At 40.1% G+C, this 20,671-nt stretch overlaps 1 protein-coding gene across 1 annotated transcript in view; it reads left to right on the forward strand.

The window, feature by feature from the left end:
* The window catches only part of LOC127567432 (gamma-secretase subunit Aph-1b-like), a 38,403-nt gene that overhangs the window by 2,011 nt on the left and 15,721 nt on the right, over positions 1 to 20,671 (forward strand). Inside the window, exon 2 of the mRNA XM_052010331.1 lies at positions 10,882 to 11,052. Within this exon, the coding sequence (XP_051866291.1) occupies positions 10,882 to 11,052 (171 nt within the window). The remainder of the gene's footprint in view (positions 1 to 10,881; positions 11,053 to 20,671) is intronic.

Genomic DNA, 20,671 nt, shown 5'->3' on the forward strand with positions numbered 1-20,671 from the left:
CTGAACAGTCAACTTCCTGCAGTTCTCATTCGGTCTGCTCAGCATTTACAGGTTTTTAAACTCTTGACAGTGTATTCTTATTGGATGTTAAATTTGCTGTTTTCTGAGATTTGTGATGTTTATAATGCTGTAGTGTCATTGATTTTCAAAAATGAATGTTAACTGATGTAATCTAAGAGGAAAATGCTCATACTCTTTCGGTTGATGATCATGTGGAAATCCCAGACTGTAAGTGGGGGAAATACAGTCTTGAGAAACTAGTATTTATTTTAGTTAATGTAGAATAGGTAGAATGGTAACTGCTTTCTTTTTTAAAAGGGGAAGGCTGCCAGTGAAGGTGGGTGGGGAGTTCCAAAAAAAAACTTTTTTTTTGTCTCTGTAGTTTTAATAATTTGCAAACATCATGTTGTCATCTCCTTGGACAGAGATCCCTTCACGTGACATCCGCATGTGATCCAGTGTACATTTGGTGTACTTGTTTTGTCTGTTTCTAGTCAGCAGTAATAAGTTAGTGATTATGAGTTGTGAAGCTACAAAAATACTCAATTTTTTTTCAAATAAGTCTATTATAATTTTGATCTATTATAGTTGCCATGGTAAAGTATAAGCACTATTTCCAAAAGACTTGATATACATTTGCATTTGGTTAAAAACATTCTTTCACTGTTTGAATAATATCATCTTTGAAAAATAACTAATACTGAATTTTAACAAAGAGAAGCACAATCTCTGAAGAATTTAAAAACTGATAAGACTTTCACTTCCTAGCTCAAGGAAAAATTGCATTTAAATTTCTGATTTAACATCTCTGTGAATGAATTAGGAAATTATTACTAAAGGGGGAATGAGATCATTGAGGATTAAAAGATCTGCTATCCATTAACGTAGTTTATATTAATCTAGGTGATACCAGTATAATGAAAGCATAGTTGAGACTGGACCTAATTTGAATATCATAGATAAAGATAGATTATGTAATATGAAAATAAAGTAAGGTTTATTACAATAAGTGGTTTAGCAGATGCTCAATTTAAGTTGTTCTACCATACAGGAAGTGCCATTAAAATGCAATTTTTGTTATATAATTGAACACAATAGAGCATTGCTTGATATTTTTTCTCCGTTTGTCAAGTTAATGTAGCTGCTGCAAAACATTTTTAGTGTAAGTATTTTGTAAATGTGTCCCTGCAGAACCTCTCTGTGTGCAATATTGCAGTGTTATTTATAATCTCATGGATTAATCAGAGGGAAAATTGTTATGCAGTGGTTGCTATTACCAAGGTTGAACTGGTATCTTGTATATTTTGTGGTTTTGTAGCCTGGAGGAACCATTTTTGCTGGAGTGGCTGAAATGTTCTTGTACTCATTTAGGCTAATTGAAAGTGGTAATGGCCAGTTGAGTGAGTCTCCTCTGTTGTAAAAAGTTGAGCTAGGGAACAAGCTGGACACATTAAGGTCCAAAACAGAAATCTTCATGAGGAGGAGAATGCAAGGCAAAAGAATTAAATGAGGACTATACAACTGTTTTCACAAAGGAAGTGGATGATGTGATGGTTGCAATAAAAGTAGGGATAAATTATGAGCAGGATAGTAATGAAGAAAAAATGCAAAGGTGGAAATAACAGGTATTGGTTACAGTCCATCAGTCCTCTTTGGGTACAAGAGGGTTTCTATTATGAGAACACAGATTATTTTTAAATAAAAGTGAATGTAGAGCATAAACTCTAGGTTAGCCAACCTAACATCAGTGGTAAGAGAGTTCTTTCCTTAAAGTCAACTCTCATTTGGATTGGAAAGATAATTTAATCAAAAAGAGTTCAGTGTTGAATTAAAGGTAATATGTGTCTGCCACTTGTTTAAATTCTTTTGAAAGTGAATTGAGACAGTGCAATAATTGTATGTCTGGACCTTTGGAAGTTGCCCTAGGGTGTTAAGATCTAAGAATTAAGTGGAAAATGGTATTACGTATTTGGCTTAGTGATGTCAAGCTAAGGTCCATTTTTGGGTTTGTTACCCTTTAAAATTTTTTTAACTAAATGACCCCTGGTAGTGGAGATCAGTTTCATAAAGTTTGTTGGTGACATAAAATTGGGCAAGGTAGGTAGTGATGAGAATAATAATTGGAGAAATAGTGGTGAAATGGGAAGTTCAGTGCAGTGAGGTGTGAAGTAATGGACTTGGGAAGACTAATATGAAAAGTTTGTTGCAGACTCTTAAGAATGGGGATTACTTGGGGTAATAAAAAGAGGTTTAATATAGAAGCAATGAGATTAGTCTCACCATAAGTTATTGATTAGGCTTCATGTTGAGTATTGTGGCTAATTCTGTGTACTATGAGTTAGGAAGGATTTAAAGGACTTGGGTCACAGAGGAGATGTATCAAGGGTTAAGAGGCTGAAAAAAATAGATAATGGAAAAGAGAAGATTAAGGTGTGGCCCAACAGAGATTTACAAGATGATTAGAGAATTAGGAAAAGGAAAATTATTCACCTGGGCAAGAAGAGTCATCTTGGGTGCAAATGATTTTGTGAGTTAGTGAGAATTTCTTTCACTTGCAGTGCTGTTGGGATTTACTTGAAAAAGTTGGTGAAAGCAGATTATTTCCTGACTAAATTTAAAAAGATTTGGGCAGGTGCTTAAGGATGAGGAACTTGTAGCATTATTGATAGAACACAGGAGTATGTAACTAATCATGACAGCTCCTGCAAGGAGAGAATGCAGTCACAAGTAAACATCCTCTATGTTGTGCAAGATGACATCTGAAATACAGGGTTTTCTCAATCTGGCACAAATGAATTTTTTTTTGTAAAGATAAAGCTGAGATTAGTGTATTAAAATTCTTTGAAATTATTAGATCTTTTGATAATGTGTTCTACTTATGGGAAAAATCAAAACTAAAAGCCATCAGAAATTGAGTAGGGAATTAAGAAGAAACTTGTTTGTACGAGGAGTTGAGAATGTGGAGTTCTTTACCACAGAATATGATTAGAGGCAGAGAGGAAGTTCATACTGAAGAATTTTAAAACTTGGCAGGCATGGGATTGTCCCTTTTTGTGGATGGGGATTGTTCTATGTTGTGGGAAGCCCTTTAGATGTTCAGGATCCTTGCCTCATGGAAGTAAGCAGGCTCCTGTGAGTTCTAGTTCTAGCATGCATTAATTTATTACATAGAACAGTATGGGCCCTTTGGCTCACGATGTTGTGCAGACCTAGATAAACCTACTCCATGATCAATCTAACCCTTCCCTCCTACACAGCCCATAACCCTCCATTTGTCTTACACCCATGTGCCTATCTAAGAGTCTCTTAAATGTCCTTATTTTATCAGCCTCTATCACCATCCCCGGCAGTGTGTTGCACCCACCATTCCCTGTGTAAAAAAAAACCTACCTCTGACATTTCCCCTAAACCTGGGGAAAAGGTGCTGGTTGTCCACTCTATCAATGCCCCCTCATAATCTTATACACCTCTATCAAGTCGCCTCTCATCCTGTGTTGCTCCAAAGAGAAAAGCCCTAGCTCGCTCAACCTTTCCTCATGAAACATATTCTCCAATCCAGGCAGCATCCTGATAAATCCCCTCTGCACCCTGTCTAAAGCTTCCACATCCTTCCTATAATGAGGCAACCAGAACTGAACACAATACTCTAAGAGTAGTCTAACCAGAGTTTTATGGAGATGCAACGTTACCTCACGGCTCTTGAACTCAATCCCTTTACTAATGAAGGCCAGCATACCATACGCCTTCTTATTTTTCCAAGTGCAAAGTTTTTTTTCCCAAAATTGGCAGTGTGGGAGCAGGTACTGGCATTGCACAGCTGATGCTAATGGGTCTTGGCAGCTTTTCCTGGCCCTGTGTTGCCCCACTGGCACGATCCTGCTTCAAATCACAGCAGCTGCTGTGGATGCATTGCCATCAGCCAGATTTCATTACTTTTATCTGTTGATCAGGATCTGCATGGCTCACACAATAGTTAGCACAGCTAAGACCTCGAGATGTGATCTGATTAAAACCCCCCAAGTCCTCACCAACATTACTGTGTGTAAAAGAAGCAACTTGTGCGTTTCTGTTCCTGTGCATTCAGATTCAAAAGTTCCAAAATTTGAGGATAGCTGGTTGTGGTTATTTGCCTGACCATGCTTCAGCACTGAACTCCTCCTGGAATCCTGTGAAGGAATACAAAATTGTGGCAATTTTCTACCATGTACATTGGGGTGTTTGCTTGAGCAATCTACACCAGATTAAATGTGGCTCAGGAACAGTGGTTCAGTTGATTTCAATGGAAGGAAATGGCAATGAATGAATAAGATAAATATTGCTCCACCCCTTCTCTCCACCCCCTTTCCCCACCCCCCCCCCTTTTTATACTGGCTCTCTCCCCACTTTCTTTACAGTCCTGATGAATGGTCTCGACCCGAAACATCGAGACTGTCCATTTCCCTCCATAGGTGCTGTCTGACCTGCTGAGTTCCTCCAGCACTGTTATGTGTTGTTGGATAAGTATAATTGAGTTACATTTTTTCAAATTGTTTGATTGTATTTAAGGGTTTTAACTTTTTATTTATTTTTTAACATTGAGTAGTAGTTGAATGTTTTTAAAAGTCATGAAGGGTATGTGGCTTATTTAGCTGTCAGAACCTTTCTCAGCAACTGAGCAGGGCTTGCTCTGGTCCCACCATGTAATGTAGTTTCTTTGCTGAAGGCCCTACCAACTCCCGGAACCTTCAACAAAGCAACCCATCCAACTTGGCTCAGTTGAATGCTGGTTACAGAGGAGGAGCATTCAAGGGGACTCCTACACTGCCTACCTGGTCATTTATTTTGTCTTCACGATCATCACTTCCTTCTCTGCTGCCACTGCTTAACTGTGGAGTGACCAACTCTTGAAATGTTCTGTCCACATAACTCTCAGCCTCGCAGATGCACTAGTGACACCAGCATAAAGCCTCATGCTTGAACTCGTCCAGCCAAAGACACTTTCTGTAAATGTGGTTGCCGTGGATACTGTAAGTGCTCTGAATGTGGTTATAATATGTGTTCAATGAGATTGAGGTGCCCTTCCATAACTATTAATTCAGTTCATTGAGGTTTGTTTTCACTTGATATTTTGTTTGTTTTTAACCTTTTAGTAGATTCATTAACTAGTTAATTTGTCTGTATGACTTATGTCTATCTTTATTAGGCTTTCTTTCAAAACACTAAAACAAAATTTTAAAACACACTAAAAATACCACAAATCTCCTACTCCACCCCCCTGGCACTGAATTCTTGTGCAATCCAAATTGCCACATGAGCTCTTGTTAGTTTGCACCACATTCAAGTTCATTGTGTGTAACATTTTCTTTTGAAAAATACAGGATAATTTTATTCCCACTTACTTTGTAACTAGTCACTGGTAAAATGGCAGAATAAACGCACTAAAAGAATGTTAGCATTGTTGGAGGCTGTTGTTCTAGTGTTTGCATCACCAAAAGAAGTGACATCAACCCTGTCGTTGACAGCAACATAAACTTAGGCAGATAGAGCAGGCTTTGTTTTCTGCCATTGGGATAGATATTGGTTCTTTGGATCTTTGCTTTTAGAAATGGTGAACAAGTCCTTTGGAACAAGTTTGTTTGCTACTGAATAAATGAAATATAGATTTGGTTCCATGGAAACTGCCCTGGAGTGCAGGTTGATTACCTTCAGTAGCAGGAGGAACTGCATTTGGCACTTTTTGAAATGGTTCTGTAAGCTGCTTCAATTAGCTTCTGAGTCCATAAACATAAATATATTGGTTACTGTAGAGGAACTTTAGAAAAAAGTTCCTTTACAGTAACCAATATATTTAAAGCTACCACTGAAAATTGCCAGTATTTCAGTCAGGTGAAAGAAATAAGTTTAACAAGACCCATTTGAGAAAAAAAATGCGATGTAGCCACCTGTTTAATTCTTTACAAAATGGAAATTATGGTTTTGAATTTTGCATTGTGATCCTTGTCTGTTTGAGGATGAAACACCAAATGACGATCATATACATAGGGTGTGTTAATCCTGAACTGGATTAAGTACTGGACTGGACTGGGCTGGCATGGTATAGCCTGACTGATCCCAGCCTGATGTTTTATGAGAACATGCACCTTCAACCTGACTCGTTTGTTGGTTCCATCAGGCTTCAGTCAGGCAGCCAATCTCCAGTTTCCCTTCTGTTACATTTCTATATTATTGTTTGCATATATTATCAGCATGAATTGCATTATTATATATAAAAAAAGGTTTTGGATAATGATTGGAAACTAATAGTCAGGAGCAGAGTAGGGGTGCCTGATTGCAGGGTGTTAGTTCATAAAGGACAATTCCTTTGGTTCCTTTTTTTCCAGGCATGTGATACCTAAATGCCAGTGCTTTGTCCTAAATTTAGTCCAAACCATTGATTTTAGAATGAAGCAGACCTTGAAGGATTATTCTAATTAGTGATCTTGTATAATATATAAATATTTAAATATGAATGACAGAAGACTATGGATATGTGCTGCTATGAAGGTTGATTAATGTTAGATTTGCAATAATGCCAACATCATTTTGGTGATAGTTTCTAAGGGAATCTTACACAAGATTGTTCATGGTACTTTTTCCTGGTTCAAAGGCATGTGATAAATGTATTGCTTGAAGTATTCTAGTGATGGCCAATGGGAAGGAAATGTTAGCAGTATAATGTATTTATTCTTCTCATATAATTAAGAGCATTTCCGCAAGGAATTTATTTAATGTATTTAAATATCTAGAGATTTTAACCAACATTTTTTTAACATTCAGATAAAGTAATGCCTTTCCTGATACCATGGGTAGCTATTTACCAGTCCATTCTTTTGTTATCTACTTCTGCTATTTGGTGACAAACATTCAATTAACAGATGCAAAAAATGCAATTAATCATAACTTTATTGTAGAACAGTGACAACTTACATTTATATAGTGACTAACACAACTCTGTACCTCTGTAACTGGATCATTGACTTTCTAACAAACAGACCGCAATCTGAGGATAAGCAGCAATTCCTCCGGCACGATTATTCTCAACACTGGTGCACCTCAAGGCTGCATCCTCAGCCCTCTACTCTACTCCCTATTCACTCATGACTGTGTGGCCAGATTCTGCTCTAACTCCATCTACAAGTTTGCAGATGATACTACCGTTGTAGGCCGTATCTCAAACAGTGATGAATCGGAGTACAAGAAGGAAATAGCTTAGTGGAATGGTGTCACAGCTTGGTATGGCAACTGCTCTGCCCAAGACCACAAGAAGCTACAGAGAGTTGTGGACACAGCCCAGCGCATCACGGACACCAGTCTCCCCTCCTTGGTCTTTACCTCTTGTTGTCTTGGTGAAGCAGCTAGCATAATCAAAGACCCCACCCACCCGGGACATACTCTCTTCTCTCCCCTTCCATCGGGTAGAAGATACAGGAGCCTGAGGGCACGTACCACCAGACTTAAGGACAGCTTCAACCCCACTGTGATAAGACTTTTGAACAGTTCCCTTATACAATGAGATGGACTATGACCTCATGACCTCACGATCTACCTTGTGACCTTGCACCTTATTGCACTGCACTTTCTCTGTAGCTGTGACACTTTACTCTGTACTGTTATTTTTTTACCTGTACTACATCAATGCACTCTGTACTAACTTGATGTAACTCCACTGTGTAATGAATTGACCTGTAAGATCGGTTTGTAAGACAAGCTTTTCACTGTACCTCGGTACAAGTGACAATAATAAACCAATACCAATACTCTTGTTTTGGACCTTCACATCTGTTTCATTAGATCAGAATTGATGCTGAGACACAAGGAAGTATTAGGGCAGGTGATCGAAGGGTAGATGCTAAGTAATTTTTTAAAGGGGAGGAATAAGGCAGAAAGACGTAGGGAGGGAATTCCAGATTTTAGTGACTGGCTAACAGTGGAGAGATTAAATTAGGATAAACAAGTAGCCAAAATTAGAGGATTTTTAACAGGGGTTCTCAGTTAACAGGGTGAATGCAATTAGAAAAATAAAGAAGTGTGGCTATGGATGAATTTGAAAATAAAAAAAAAATTGAGTTATTACTGAACTGGAAACCAATGTAGGTCAACAAGTTGAGTGGTTTGAGTGGAATTATGAGCAGCAAAGAAGATGTATGCATGAGATAAATATGCAACTCCCTTTTGGAGCCAAGATTGTAAAATAATTAAATTTCTGGCTGAAAGCTTTTCTGTGATTGAAATGAAAACATCTTTAAATTATATTTAACTTTGAAGTCATATATTAAGTTATGTTTCTGCTTAGCTTACAAAATGCACATAATTTTAAAAAGCACATTTTTATATTAGAAGAAATGTGCTGCAAAGTCCCATGTGAAGAGTTTGCATACACAATTGGCCACATGGGATCTGGAGTATACAGTTCTTGTCCCAAGCTGATATCTTCCTATCTTGACTTTTTTCTCATGTTGTCCAGCAATTTCCAATATACATAATCAGCATTACTGATATCCTACATCAGCTGAAAGGCTGTAAATTTTTTGGCCCCAGTTGTCTCCATTTTTACCTACTGTGGCTTTGTGGCTCAGTGGCTCCCTTGGAGGACTGAGGGCCTAATCCCACTCAAGAGTCTGATCATTGAAGTCTAGGTTGGCATTTGAGTGTAGTACAGAAGGAATACAATATTGTTAAAGCACCAATTTTTCAAATGAAATGCTAAACCCAGGCTCCATCTGAATCAGAATCAGGTTTATTATCACTGACTTGTATGATGTGAAATTTGTTGTTTTGTGGCAGCAGTACAGTGCAAAGACATAAAAATTACTATAAGTTACAAAATTTAAAAAAAGTACAAAAATCTGCTCCCCAAATCAACACCACCACTTCAAAGAATGGTGGGGAAGTTATTTCTGGTGTCTATCTTAATATATTAGCAGAGCAAAGGCAAGCCAGGGAACTACAGGCTAGTGAGCCTGATGTCAGTGGTGGGTAAGTTACTGTAGGGGATTCTGAGAGACAGGATCTACCAGTACCTGGATAGACAAGAGGGATAATCAACACAGCTTCTTGCGTGGGAAATCATATCTCACAAATCTATTAGAGTTTTTTGAAGAGTTAACCAAGAGGATTGATAAGGGCAGTGTGGTGGATGATATCTATATGGACTTCAGCATGGCCTTTGAGGTCCCACATGGAAGGCTAATCTGTAAGGTTAGATTGCATGAGATCCAGGGAGAGGTAACTAAGTGGATACATGGTTGGCTTGACGGTTGGAAGCAGAGGGTGATGGTAGAAGGTTGTTTATCGGACTGGAGGCCTGTGACTAGGGGTGTGCCACAGGGATCAGTGCTGGGCCCATTGTTGCTTCTCATTTATATAGATGATTTGGATGAAAATGTCAAGGCATGATTAGTAAGTTGCAGATGATTTTAAAATAGGTGGTGTTGTAGACAGTGAAGAAGGTTATCAAAAATTACAAGTGGATTTTGATCAGCTAGGTAAGTGGGCCAGGGAATGGCATTCAGTCCAGATAAGTGAGACATGTTGCATTTTGGGAAGTCAAACCAGGGTAGGAATTTCACAGTGAATGGTCAGGCCCTGGGGAGTGTTGTGGAACAGATGGACCTAGGAGTACAGAGACGTAGTTCACTGAAAGTGGTGTTACAAGTAGGCAGGATGGTGAAGGAGGTGTTTGGCAAGCTGGCCTTTAGTCAGGACATTGAATATGGCAGTTAGGACGTGAGGTTATAGTTACAAGACATTGGTGAAGTGGCACCTGGAGTATTGTGTACAGTTTTGGTTACCCTGTTATAGGAAAGATGTCATTAAGCTGGAAAGAATGACTCTATTCATTGGTACATTGCCATTTATGTGAACTTGCTGTACTCAAATGGGTGTTGTATTTCCCGTATTATAATAGTGGCGATACTTTAGAAGAGTAACTCCTTCTGACCATCATTAGCATCAGCAGTCTGAAAAGGACGACACTGGTTATGATCTGAAATTGACAAAATCAGTGTTCAACCTGAAATGTGTACTGCCTACAACCAGTGATGAACCATATTTGTTGCTTACTCTGTAGTTTCCACTGCTCTAATTTTTTGACCCACTCCCATTGTGATATTTTGGTCCTCTGCCTATCAATGAAGTTCAATGTAACTTCGAAGGAGAGCCCCTCCTCTTGATTAGACATTTCAGGCTCAACACCGAGTTCATCAATTTCAGATCTAAACTTGTTCACCTTTTTTTTCAAATAGCTGATGCTAATGATTGTGCTTTTCCCATTTAAAATTACCCCAAATCTATTTTGCTTCTTTACTTCTCTGGGCAGGCACGGTAGTGTAGCAGTTAGAGTAATGCTATTACAGCACCAGCGACCTGGGTTCAATTCCAGCCGCTGTCTGTAAGGAGTTTGTACACTCTCCCTGTGTCTGTGTGGGTTTCCTCCAGGTGCTTCGGTTTCCTCCCAAATTCTAAAGACGTATGGGTTAGGAAGTTGGGGCATGCTATGTCGGCGCCGGAAGAGTGGTGACACTTGTGGGCTGCCTCCAGAACACACTACGCAAGAAGATGTATTTCACTGTGTGTTTCGATGTACATGTGACTAATAAAGATATCTTATATCCTCTTTTGCCTTGCATTGTAACTTAATCTCACTTGCTTTCTACTTTATCACAGACTGTTCCATTCCCTGAATTTGTACAAATGACCTGTTTTATTTTTAACTTCTTCCAGGTTTGATGAAAGGTGATCGATCTGATATGTTTCTCTTTCTGCAGATACTACCTGATGTGATGAGTATTTTTAGCATTTTCTGTTTTTCAGATTTCAAGTGTCTGCATTATTTTAAGGAATTGAATGATTTTTGTGTTCCAGGGCATTTTTCTGGTTACTCTCCTTGCTGTTATCTTCGTTAGTGTGGTTTATTGCTGTAAAAGCTAGCAATGAGAAGGATGCCGTACTACAGAAATCCCTCATTATCTTTGGTGTGATGTTCTCCGTAGTTCTGCAGGAAGTCTTCCGGTTTGCTTACTACAAACTGTTGAGGTATGTGTCTTCTGCAAATTATAATGTCCATAATTCCACAATCTGAACTAATAGTTTCAGAATGTGGTGTAAATTTTTTTTAAGGGTTACATGGTATTAAAAGTATAAGCTTGATCTGTACAACTATCCCTGTGATCAGAATCTTATTTGTGCTCACTTTTGAGATTTGAATTAGCAGGTGAATCCAAAAGCCCAAGGTTCTGTGATGGCTAATTACAGTACAAGTTGTGACAATGCACCCTTAGAAAGAATGAGCCCTCCTGAGGATATCTTGCAACGCTTGCGATAAATTTGAAGATCCTGGAAAAACAAAAGAAATTGATGTAATCTTTGCCATTTGACACCATTTTGACAATGATTATATGCAGTCTTCTCATAATTTGATCATTAATGAAATTGTGACTATGATACTGTCAGATTCTTTAACTCTGCTATCTATCAATTAAATATGAGCTTTTTGTTTATCTTTTTGTGATTATGAGAGTCATAGATGTGCAGTTAATCTCCACAGTCTTACACTAAAGAGCTGGGCTATTTGTAACAGCTCATCTCCAGTCCTGGTCACTGGTTTTCTCTTTTGTTCTCTGTTATCTGATTAGGGGTAAGAAAGCAGACTGTAAGACATTTATCTGGTGAATGTGGTGTGGGTGACTATGGATTGAGTACCAACAGTGGATGAATATATGGATTTGTCATGAAGTGCATACAGTGAAGGCTAGGTGCTTCTGTAGTTTATCAAGGTTGAAACATGGAGGACACTTAGGTTGGGGTGAAAGGAAATAAGTTTTAAGATGCAAATTGTAGTTGCATCTATGATTTTACTCACTTTTCTTGACCTGGTTAGATTATTAAATCAATTCCTGCATTACATTCTTGAACTGGGCACAGAACTCCTGCCGTACACAGTCTTGGCTACCTCTTACTATGACTTTCTGAGGACAATTGGTTTCTCCTCTGCTGCTGGGGAGCGATATGTCTTGTTTGTGGCAGCATACATGCTCTCTGTGCAAATAAGTTTCTGCCAACTTCTCTCTCTTCACTGCATCAGCAATTCTATCAAGATGTCATTAAATTCTTGTATAAATGTATCATTACCTTGTGTTTTTGTACTCTTTGCAGATACTTGTAGCTCATAAAGCGCACATGGGCTTTGATCTTGCCTCTGAGTGATCATTAACAATTATGGATTGTCACCATTTACCATGTAATTTTGCTGTGTCAACTGTCACCATGTTGTGAACGGTCATTGACTAATAAGTAACAGATCTCTGAAGTTTACCTTTCAGTTCTTATTATCCTCTAACTTTTTGTGGAAAGAAAATGCTTTATTCATCAGCTGGTCTGTCTGTTTATTTTGCAAGAATATAAGAACACAAGAAATGAGTAGGAGTAGGCTATTTGGCCCTACAAATGTGTTCTGCCATTCATCAAGATCATAGCTGATCTTCTACCTGAAAGTCAGTTTCCTGCACTATTCCCAAATCCTTTAATTCCCTTAATATGCAAAAATCCTTGATCTCTCTTTTGAAGGAGCTCAATGACTAAGCCTCCTTAGCCTTTTGTGGTAGAGAATTCCAAAGATTCACCACCATCTGCATGAAGAAGTTTCTCTTTACCTCATCATTGAGAATGTGAACAATACTCTCAGCCAAACCAAGTTCTTTGATGTTTTGCTTTTTGGAAGCAGAGATGATGGTCTTTGCAGTATCTTCATGTATGTTGTTTGGTTATTATTACCTTGGTGCAGTTGCACCTTGTATGCAGATGATAGGTAATCTTAACAGACACTGAATCGAAACTTTGCAGAGGTTATTTTTCAATTAGTCTCACCTTTAATTTTTCGATGAAGATTGGCTGAGAATCCGCTGGGAGCAGTGATATACCCAAATTTCCCAATCCTGTACCTGTTCTGTTTCTGTTCTGTTCACTGGATCTACACTAAGGATCTTATTAAGCTGGAGCAACATGCAAAATGCTGGAGGAACTCAGCGGGTCATTAGGCATACATGGAGGGAAATGGATAGTCGATGTTTTGGGTTGAGACCCTTCATCAGGACTGGAAAGAAAGAGTGGAGGTAGGTGGGGGGGGAGGGGGAAAACATGAAGAGGTGGAGCAAGAGATGGCAGGTGATAGGTAGATCCAGGTGAGAGGGGGATGATAGGCAGGTGAGGCAGGGGGACACTGGGAATGATGTAAGAAGCTTGGGAGGTGATAGGTAGAAGGAACAAAGGGCTGAAGAAGATGGAATCTGAAAGGAGAGGACAGTGGACCGTGGAATAAAGGGAAGCAGGTGAGGAGGGGAACCGGAAGGAGGAATGTGTGGGTGATGGGTTGATCGAGAAGGCAGGGGAGGGGAAAGGGAAGGGGTGATGTTGCTGGTGGGATAAGGGGAAAAAAAGGGGGGGGGCAGAGGAAGTGGTTACTGGAAGTTTGCAAAATTGACGTTCATCCTGTCAGGTTGGAGACTATCAAGGCAGAATATGAGGTGCTGTTCCTCCACTCTGTGTCTAGCCTCAATTTTGCAGTAGAGGAGGCTGTAGACAGACGTGTTGGTGTGGGAATGGGAAGCAGAATTAAAATGCTGGCCACCGGGAGATCCTGGCTGTTATGGCAAATGGGGCGAAGGTGCTTGATGAAGTGATCCTCCAATCTGTGTCAGGTCTCACCGAAGTAGAGGAGGCCGCACCAGGCCTTCCTCTCTGCCCAGACGTAACAGGATGGAGTTCCCCTTGTCCTTGCCTATCACCCCACAAGCCTATGCATTCAACGTATCATTCTCTGCAACTTCCACCATCTCCAACGGGATTCCACCACCAGGTACATGTTCCCCTCCCTTCTCCGTTTTTCACAGGGATCGCTCTCTCCATGACTCCCTTGTCGGTTTGTCCCTCCCCACTGAACCTCTTTTCCCCCCCCCCCCCCCCCCCCCCCCCCCCCCCACCTTCCAGGCACTTAAACATGTAAAGTGCTGCACCTGCCCCTACACCTCCATCACCACCATTCAGGGCCCTAAGCAGCCTTTCCAGGTGAGGAAGTCTTTCACATATGAATCCATTGGTGTAATTTATTGCATCCAGTACTCCCGAAGTGGCAGTCTCTGCATCGGTGAGACCCATCGCCGATTGGGGATTCGCTTCGTCGAGGACCTACACTCCGTCTGTCATAACAGCCAGGATCTCCCCGTGGCCAACCAGCTTAATTCCACATTCTAACACCAACGTGTGTACTGCCAAGTTGAAGCTAGAGGAATAGCACCTCATAATTCTGCCTTGGTATTCTCCAACCTGATGGCATGATCATCAATTCCTCTGACTTCCGGTAACCAGTCCTTTCCGCTCCCTTTCTTTTTCCCTTATCCCACCGGCCCATCACCCCTTCCCCTTCTCAACCCCCACCCTCTCGATCTGCCCATCACCCACACATTGGTTCCTCTCCTCACCTCCTTCCCTTTATTCCATGGTCCACTGTCCTCTCCTGTCAGGTTCCATCTTCAGTCCTTTGTAACCTCCACCTATCATCTCCCAGCTTTTTACATCATTCCCACTCTCCGCCTTCCTCATCTGCCTATCATCCACCCCTCACCTGGATCTACCTATTATCCATCAGCTCTTGCTCCACCCCTTTCCTGCCCCCCCCCTTTTTTTATACTGGCTATTTCCCTCTTTCTTTCCAGTCCCGTTGAAGGGTCTCAACCTGAAATGTTGACTGTCCTTTTTCATCATAGACGCTGCCTGACCCACCAACTTCCTCCGGCATTTTGTGTGTTGCTCCAGATTTCCAGCATCTACAGTCTCTTGTGTGTCTGTCATTAAGCTGGAAAGGGTGCAGAAAAGATTCACAAGGATGTTACCGGGACTGGAGGGCTTCAGTTATAAGGATAGACTGGGATTTAGTTCCCTGAAATGTGGGAGATTGAGGCGTGACCTTAGGGGTGTATAAAATCATGAAGGGTGTAGATAAAGTGAATGGTCACAGTCATTTTCTCAGGATAGGGGAGTCTAAAACTAGAGGGCATAGATTTAATGTGAGAGGGCAAGATTTAAATGGGACCTGAGGGGCAGCCTTTTCACACAGATGGTGGTTGGTATATAGAGGAAGCTGTAGATGCAGGTACAATTATAACTTTTAAAAGACATTTGGACAGGTACATGGATAGAAAAGGCTTAGGCCAAACTTGGGTAAATGGGACTAGCTCAGATGGACGTCTTGGTCAGAATGGACAAGTTGGGCTGAAGGGCCTGTTTCTGTGCTGTTTGACTGATATATCCAGAGTGAATCTATAAGGAGCAATTTTAGTCCCCATTCAAAAACTATTAAAAGTAATCATATTAACATTTAAAACAAAAAGAAACTTAAGAATATGTTTAATTCAATTAATTCAAAGGTATGCAAATTGCCTGTAGATTGTTTCCTCCTCCCAGCAACCATTCCTTTCCAGTGAAATTGAATGGAGTTAGCAACTAACCTGACCCAAAGGCTAGATTTCCAAGATTAACTACTGGGACACTGCAAATAGTTATTGCTCCACTGCTGTATGCAATGAAGTGTTCGCTGTCAGGCCACAGCTGGAATGACAAAGCCAACATGAGAAAATAAGAGCAAGAGTAGGCTTCAAGCCTGCCCTGCCATTCAGTGTGATCATGGCTGATCTACACTGGTCTCAAATCCTCTCCTCTGCTAGTTCCTCATAGCCCACAGTTCCCCAATCTTTCAAAAATCTTTTTATCTATGCCCTAAGTACTTCTAATGGTCCAGGCCCCACAACACTCTGTAGTAGAGAATTCCAGTGATTAACCAATCCCTGCGAAATGAGATTTCTATGCATCTCTGTTTTAACTGACCAGTCCCTCATCTTGAAGGAATGGACATAGTTACAAGACTTTCCCACTGGTGAAAATATCTGAACATCTACCCCGTCGTGTCCCCTCAGGATCTTGTATGTCTCAATAACGTCACCCCCTCATTCTTCTAAACTCCAAAGATTATAGACCAAATCTGTTTAAACTCTCTTGAAAGGACAAACCTCTTATCCCAGGAATTAACCTGGTTAATCTCCTTTATATTGCCTCCAATGTTAGTATATTCTTTTTAAGGAAAGAAAACTAAAACTTCTCAGAAGATCTGGGGCACTTGCATTTCACCTGATATTTGTGGGAATCCTACAGTGTGTGGAAGTCTCATTGGTTCCACATGGAGCTCCATTGAAAAAAAGGCAAATTGTAATTGGATTGTTAAAGAAGGAATAAGGCTTACCACGGTGATATGATGCTACAGCTGCCATCCATTCTATGTATTTTTGAAACATGATTGAAACACGACAGGATTAGATACATAGGTCTGATAAAACAATCCACACCATTGTTGCAAGTGATAGAATAAAGGACAGAATCTATTACATTTTGAATGGACCGTGAGAGTTTGGGAAATTGTTGGTGAAGGTTCGGAAGGACAAGAAGTATGTTCACTTAGAAAGGCAGGGGCTGATTAGGAGGAGTCAGCATGGTTTTGTGCAGCAGAAATCATATCCCACAGATCTGATTTGAGTTTTTTGCAGAGGTAACTAAGAAAATTGATGAAGCCAACATGGTAGACGTGGTTTACATGGATTTCAGTTAGGCTTTTGATAAGGTCCCATGTGGTAGGCTGGCCTAAAAGGTTAAGGCACAAGAGGCATATTGGTAAACTGGATCTAAAATTGGTTTGGTGATAGGAGGCAGAGGGTAGTGGTGGATGGGTGTTTTTCTGACTGGAAGTCTGTAATAAGTGGAGTATTGTAGGGATTGGTGCTGGGGCCTTTGTTGTTCATCATATGTGACTTGAATGAGAAGGTAGGTGGTATGATTAGTAAGTTTGCAGACAACGCAAAAATTGATGTAGTCGTAGGTAGTGAAGAAGGTTGTCTAAGGATACAGCGGGACATAGATCAGCTGGAAAGTTGGGTGGAGCAGTGGCAGATGGAACTTAATCTAGACAAGTGTGAGGTGTTAATGCACTTTGGAAAGTCAGATTCTGCTCGTAAGTGGCAGGCACCTTGGGAACATTGATGTGTAGAGGGACCTTGCAGTGCTAGTCCAAGCCTCCCTGAAAGTGGCAACATGTATAGATAAGGTAGTGAAGAAGGCATCTGTCATGCCTGCCTTCATAGGCCAAGGTATTGAGTATAAGAGTTGGGATATCATGCTGCAGCTGTACAAAACATTGGTTAGAGTGCATTTGGTGCATTGTGTACAGTCCTGGTCGCCACACTGCAGGAAGAATGTGGAGGCAATAGAGGGAGCACGGAAGAGATTCACAAGGATGTTGCCTGGAATGGAGGCCTATTGTTATGAGGTTGCATGGGCTGGGTTTATTCTCACTGCAGCATACGAGGCTGAGGGGTTTATAAAATTATGAGAGGCATAGATGGGTTAGATTGTCAGAGTCTTTTTTCCCAGGGCTGGAGAGTCTAGAACTAGAGGGCACAGGTTTAAGGTGAAAGGGGAGAAATTTAAAGGAGACCTGAAGGGTAAGTTTTTCACATAGAGGGTGGTGGTTATCTGGAATGAGCTGCCAGAGGAGGTCGTAGAGGCAGATACAATAACAACATTCAAAAGGCATTTGGACAGGCCGTTAGATAGGGAAGATGTAGAGGGGTACAGGCCTAATGCAGGCAAATGGGACTAGAGTAGATAAGCATCATAGACGAGGCAGGCCATGAGGACCCATTTCTGTGCTGTACGTTTCTCTGCATGTCAACTTATAAACTATCTAACTTAATGGATCTTTGCAAAGAGTTAACCTTCTTCATCAAGATCATAATTTACCAATTCTCACATTGCTATATAGAAGTTAAATAGCTTCTGGAATGAATAGATTTAAATTTGTGCAACAGGCATGTTTAAAGCTCATTGAAATATTGTCTTGAAATCTATTGGATAGTAAAACAGATTACTGCAGTGATCATGGTGTTTTCACCATTATATATTGTGCTGTGGGACTGAGGTTGAGGAGCATCTGAATGCTTGCCAGGAATTCAGCATCTGCAGCTGGAATCAAATTTGAACTTTGGCAGGATTTCTTTTAGTCGAAAGTAACTAAAAATCTATCGCATTGCAAATTCCACATTACTGCCCACTTAATTTTGCTGAATAATTAGAATGTTTGTTGAGAACTGAAGTGTGTGCACATTTGTTTTCCACATATTATTTCCAAGAATTCTGTAAAATTTTACCAAATATTTTTTAGTCGACTTGTTTGCTGTAGGATTATAGTTATTTTATCTAAAGTAGTAGAAGTGGAACTTGCACAATAGGAGGGAAACATTTCAATAATCTATTCCCATCACCTGCAAAAGTTTTGATTCATTGGTAAGAAGCTGGAGCACCTGAGAGCTGATGAAACATGGTTTGTCATTATCTCTGTAGATGTTTACTCTCCTGTCGACTACAACTATATCTTTCCCAATTCCCTTCTTGCTTTCTCCTCTCAGGTCTCAATCATTTTATCATTTCCTTGGAGATTTCTCTCAAACATCCTGTTGAATACCTTCTAACCTACTTATAGTGTCAGACTGCACTCATTAAACCCAGTAATTTTATCCTCCTCTCTGTTTGTTACAGCTTATGGCTCCTATCCTGGTCTTTCTTTATTGTTTGATATAGTTACCACAGTGGTTTCTCTGATTTGTCTCTTAACTGCTGTTCATTTTTGTGTGACTGCTCTCATGTGACTTGCCCAAATATAGCCAGCATACTCCCAGCAAATCCTCCTCCTCTTGCCCACAAAATCAATTGCAGAGACTTTTAAAAGCACACTGCTGTGGTCCTATTTCAAGTACAAGATCATGTGAATGCTGATGACATTCTTTGCTTCACTTATCTGAACTTCAAAGCCATTCAGGCTGCCTGTCTATAATAAGTATCAAAGTTTCCTTGAGGAAAATATCAGGAAAGCAGAATTAGAATACAAAATGCTGGAAATCCTCAAAGTAAGGATGCATCGGGGGAAAGAAACAGTTAACATTTTGGGTCAACGACCTGTCAAAATAACCAGGAAAAGATGGCAGCATAATGTTCTGATTGCAGAGATTTCAGATAAGATAGAGGGATAAAAAAGGAAGCCATATTAGTTAAAGAATTACAATTCTGAGAATGGGTGATATGTTTGAACAATCATTAAATGCATTAGTATAGATTAAGCTAAAGTGCAAAAAAGGGGCGATCACATTGTTGGGAGTGTACTGCAGACCACTCAAAGTGGAGAGAAGAGCAAATCTGTTTATTATGAAACATTATTGTGAAAGGTGTAGAAGGCACAGAATTCCTAAATTGAATTCAGGAGAACCTTTTTAACCAGTATGTGGTAAGACCTATAAGAAGGGGGGCAATTCCAAATTTTAGAGAATGAAGTTGGGCAAGTGGAAGGGCTTTCTTGTGGTACTTTCATTATTCAGATAGATTTAGCATAAGTATGGACAAGGAGAAAGAAAATAGTAAAAGTTCTAACTGGGCACAAGGCCAATTTTACTAGACTGAGAAGTGATTTAGCAGAAATGGACTGGAAACAGCTGTAGGGAGGGGAGGAACTTAATATGATCTTTACTGCTAGAGAAAAAGTACTAGGTAAGCAAACAGTGCTGAAAGTCGGCAGGTCCCTGGATCTGACAGCCTCCATCCTAGAGCTGTAAAGGAAGTGGCTGCAGAGATAGTGGGGGTGTTGGTCATGACTCATAAAATTTCCCTGGATTGTGGGGAGGCTCGAGGATAGAAATTTGCAAATGTAACACTACTGTTTGACAAAGGAGGAAGACAGAAACTGCGGGTCAAATTATTGGAAACAGTATAAACTTCCATTTAGAAAGACACAAATTAATTGGGGGAGAAAAGAAGCCATGATGTGATACAAACCTTTCACTTGCTAACTTCCCTCAACTTGTTCATCAGAAATCAAGCAAGTCTGAAACGGGCTCTTCGTCCATCACCCCCCTTTCTCACACGTTCAGTGCTTCCCTTTACTCAAGACTTGAATTTAAGCCCCATTTATGGATCATACCACAGCCTCATCCCACGCCATCTCAGGAAACTCCTCCATTTCTATACCCTTCTGCATGTTTCAAATACTGTGTTATGTGTATCTAGCTCTTTCCATTCCACCATTGGAAATTGCTACCTAGATTCTCTTCTCTTCCAAAAGAAGGGCCATCCAATAAAAAAAAATCAAACTTCCATAGCGTTGGGATTTTGTACCTAACTGTAAAATTTTGACACATGATCTGTTGGTAATGAAAGAGCTCCATAAGCATTTTTTTTTTCGTTGTTGCTTTTGTGCACAATATTTCTTGCCATGTAGCTTGGGTACCAACCAAGCACTACATATTCTTCATTCTTATACCTGTAGGTCATGAATTAAAATTAGTATTCAGCATCTCACCTCTACTGTTGGATTTTCAGTCCAAATATTGTGTGAGGCTATTATGAAGGTGTCTAAGGTCAAGTAACCTGCTGTAACTTTCTCATGCATGGAAACTGGCTGTGTGAATGAAGTTATTAAACACTACTAGAGCCTCTTAATCTATAACCAGTGCACCAACTTTGAGGAGGAGATAATTAAAGTAAAAAATGATCAGCCCTCAAAAATATA

The sequence above is a fragment of the Pristis pectinata genome, chromosome 2, assembly GCF_009764475.1.
Source record: "Pristis pectinata isolate sPriPec2 chromosome 2, sPriPec2.1.pri, whole genome shotgun sequence".
Taxonomy (NCBI): Eukaryota; Metazoa; Chordata; class Chondrichthyes; order Rhinopristiformes; family Pristidae; genus Pristis; species Pristis pectinata.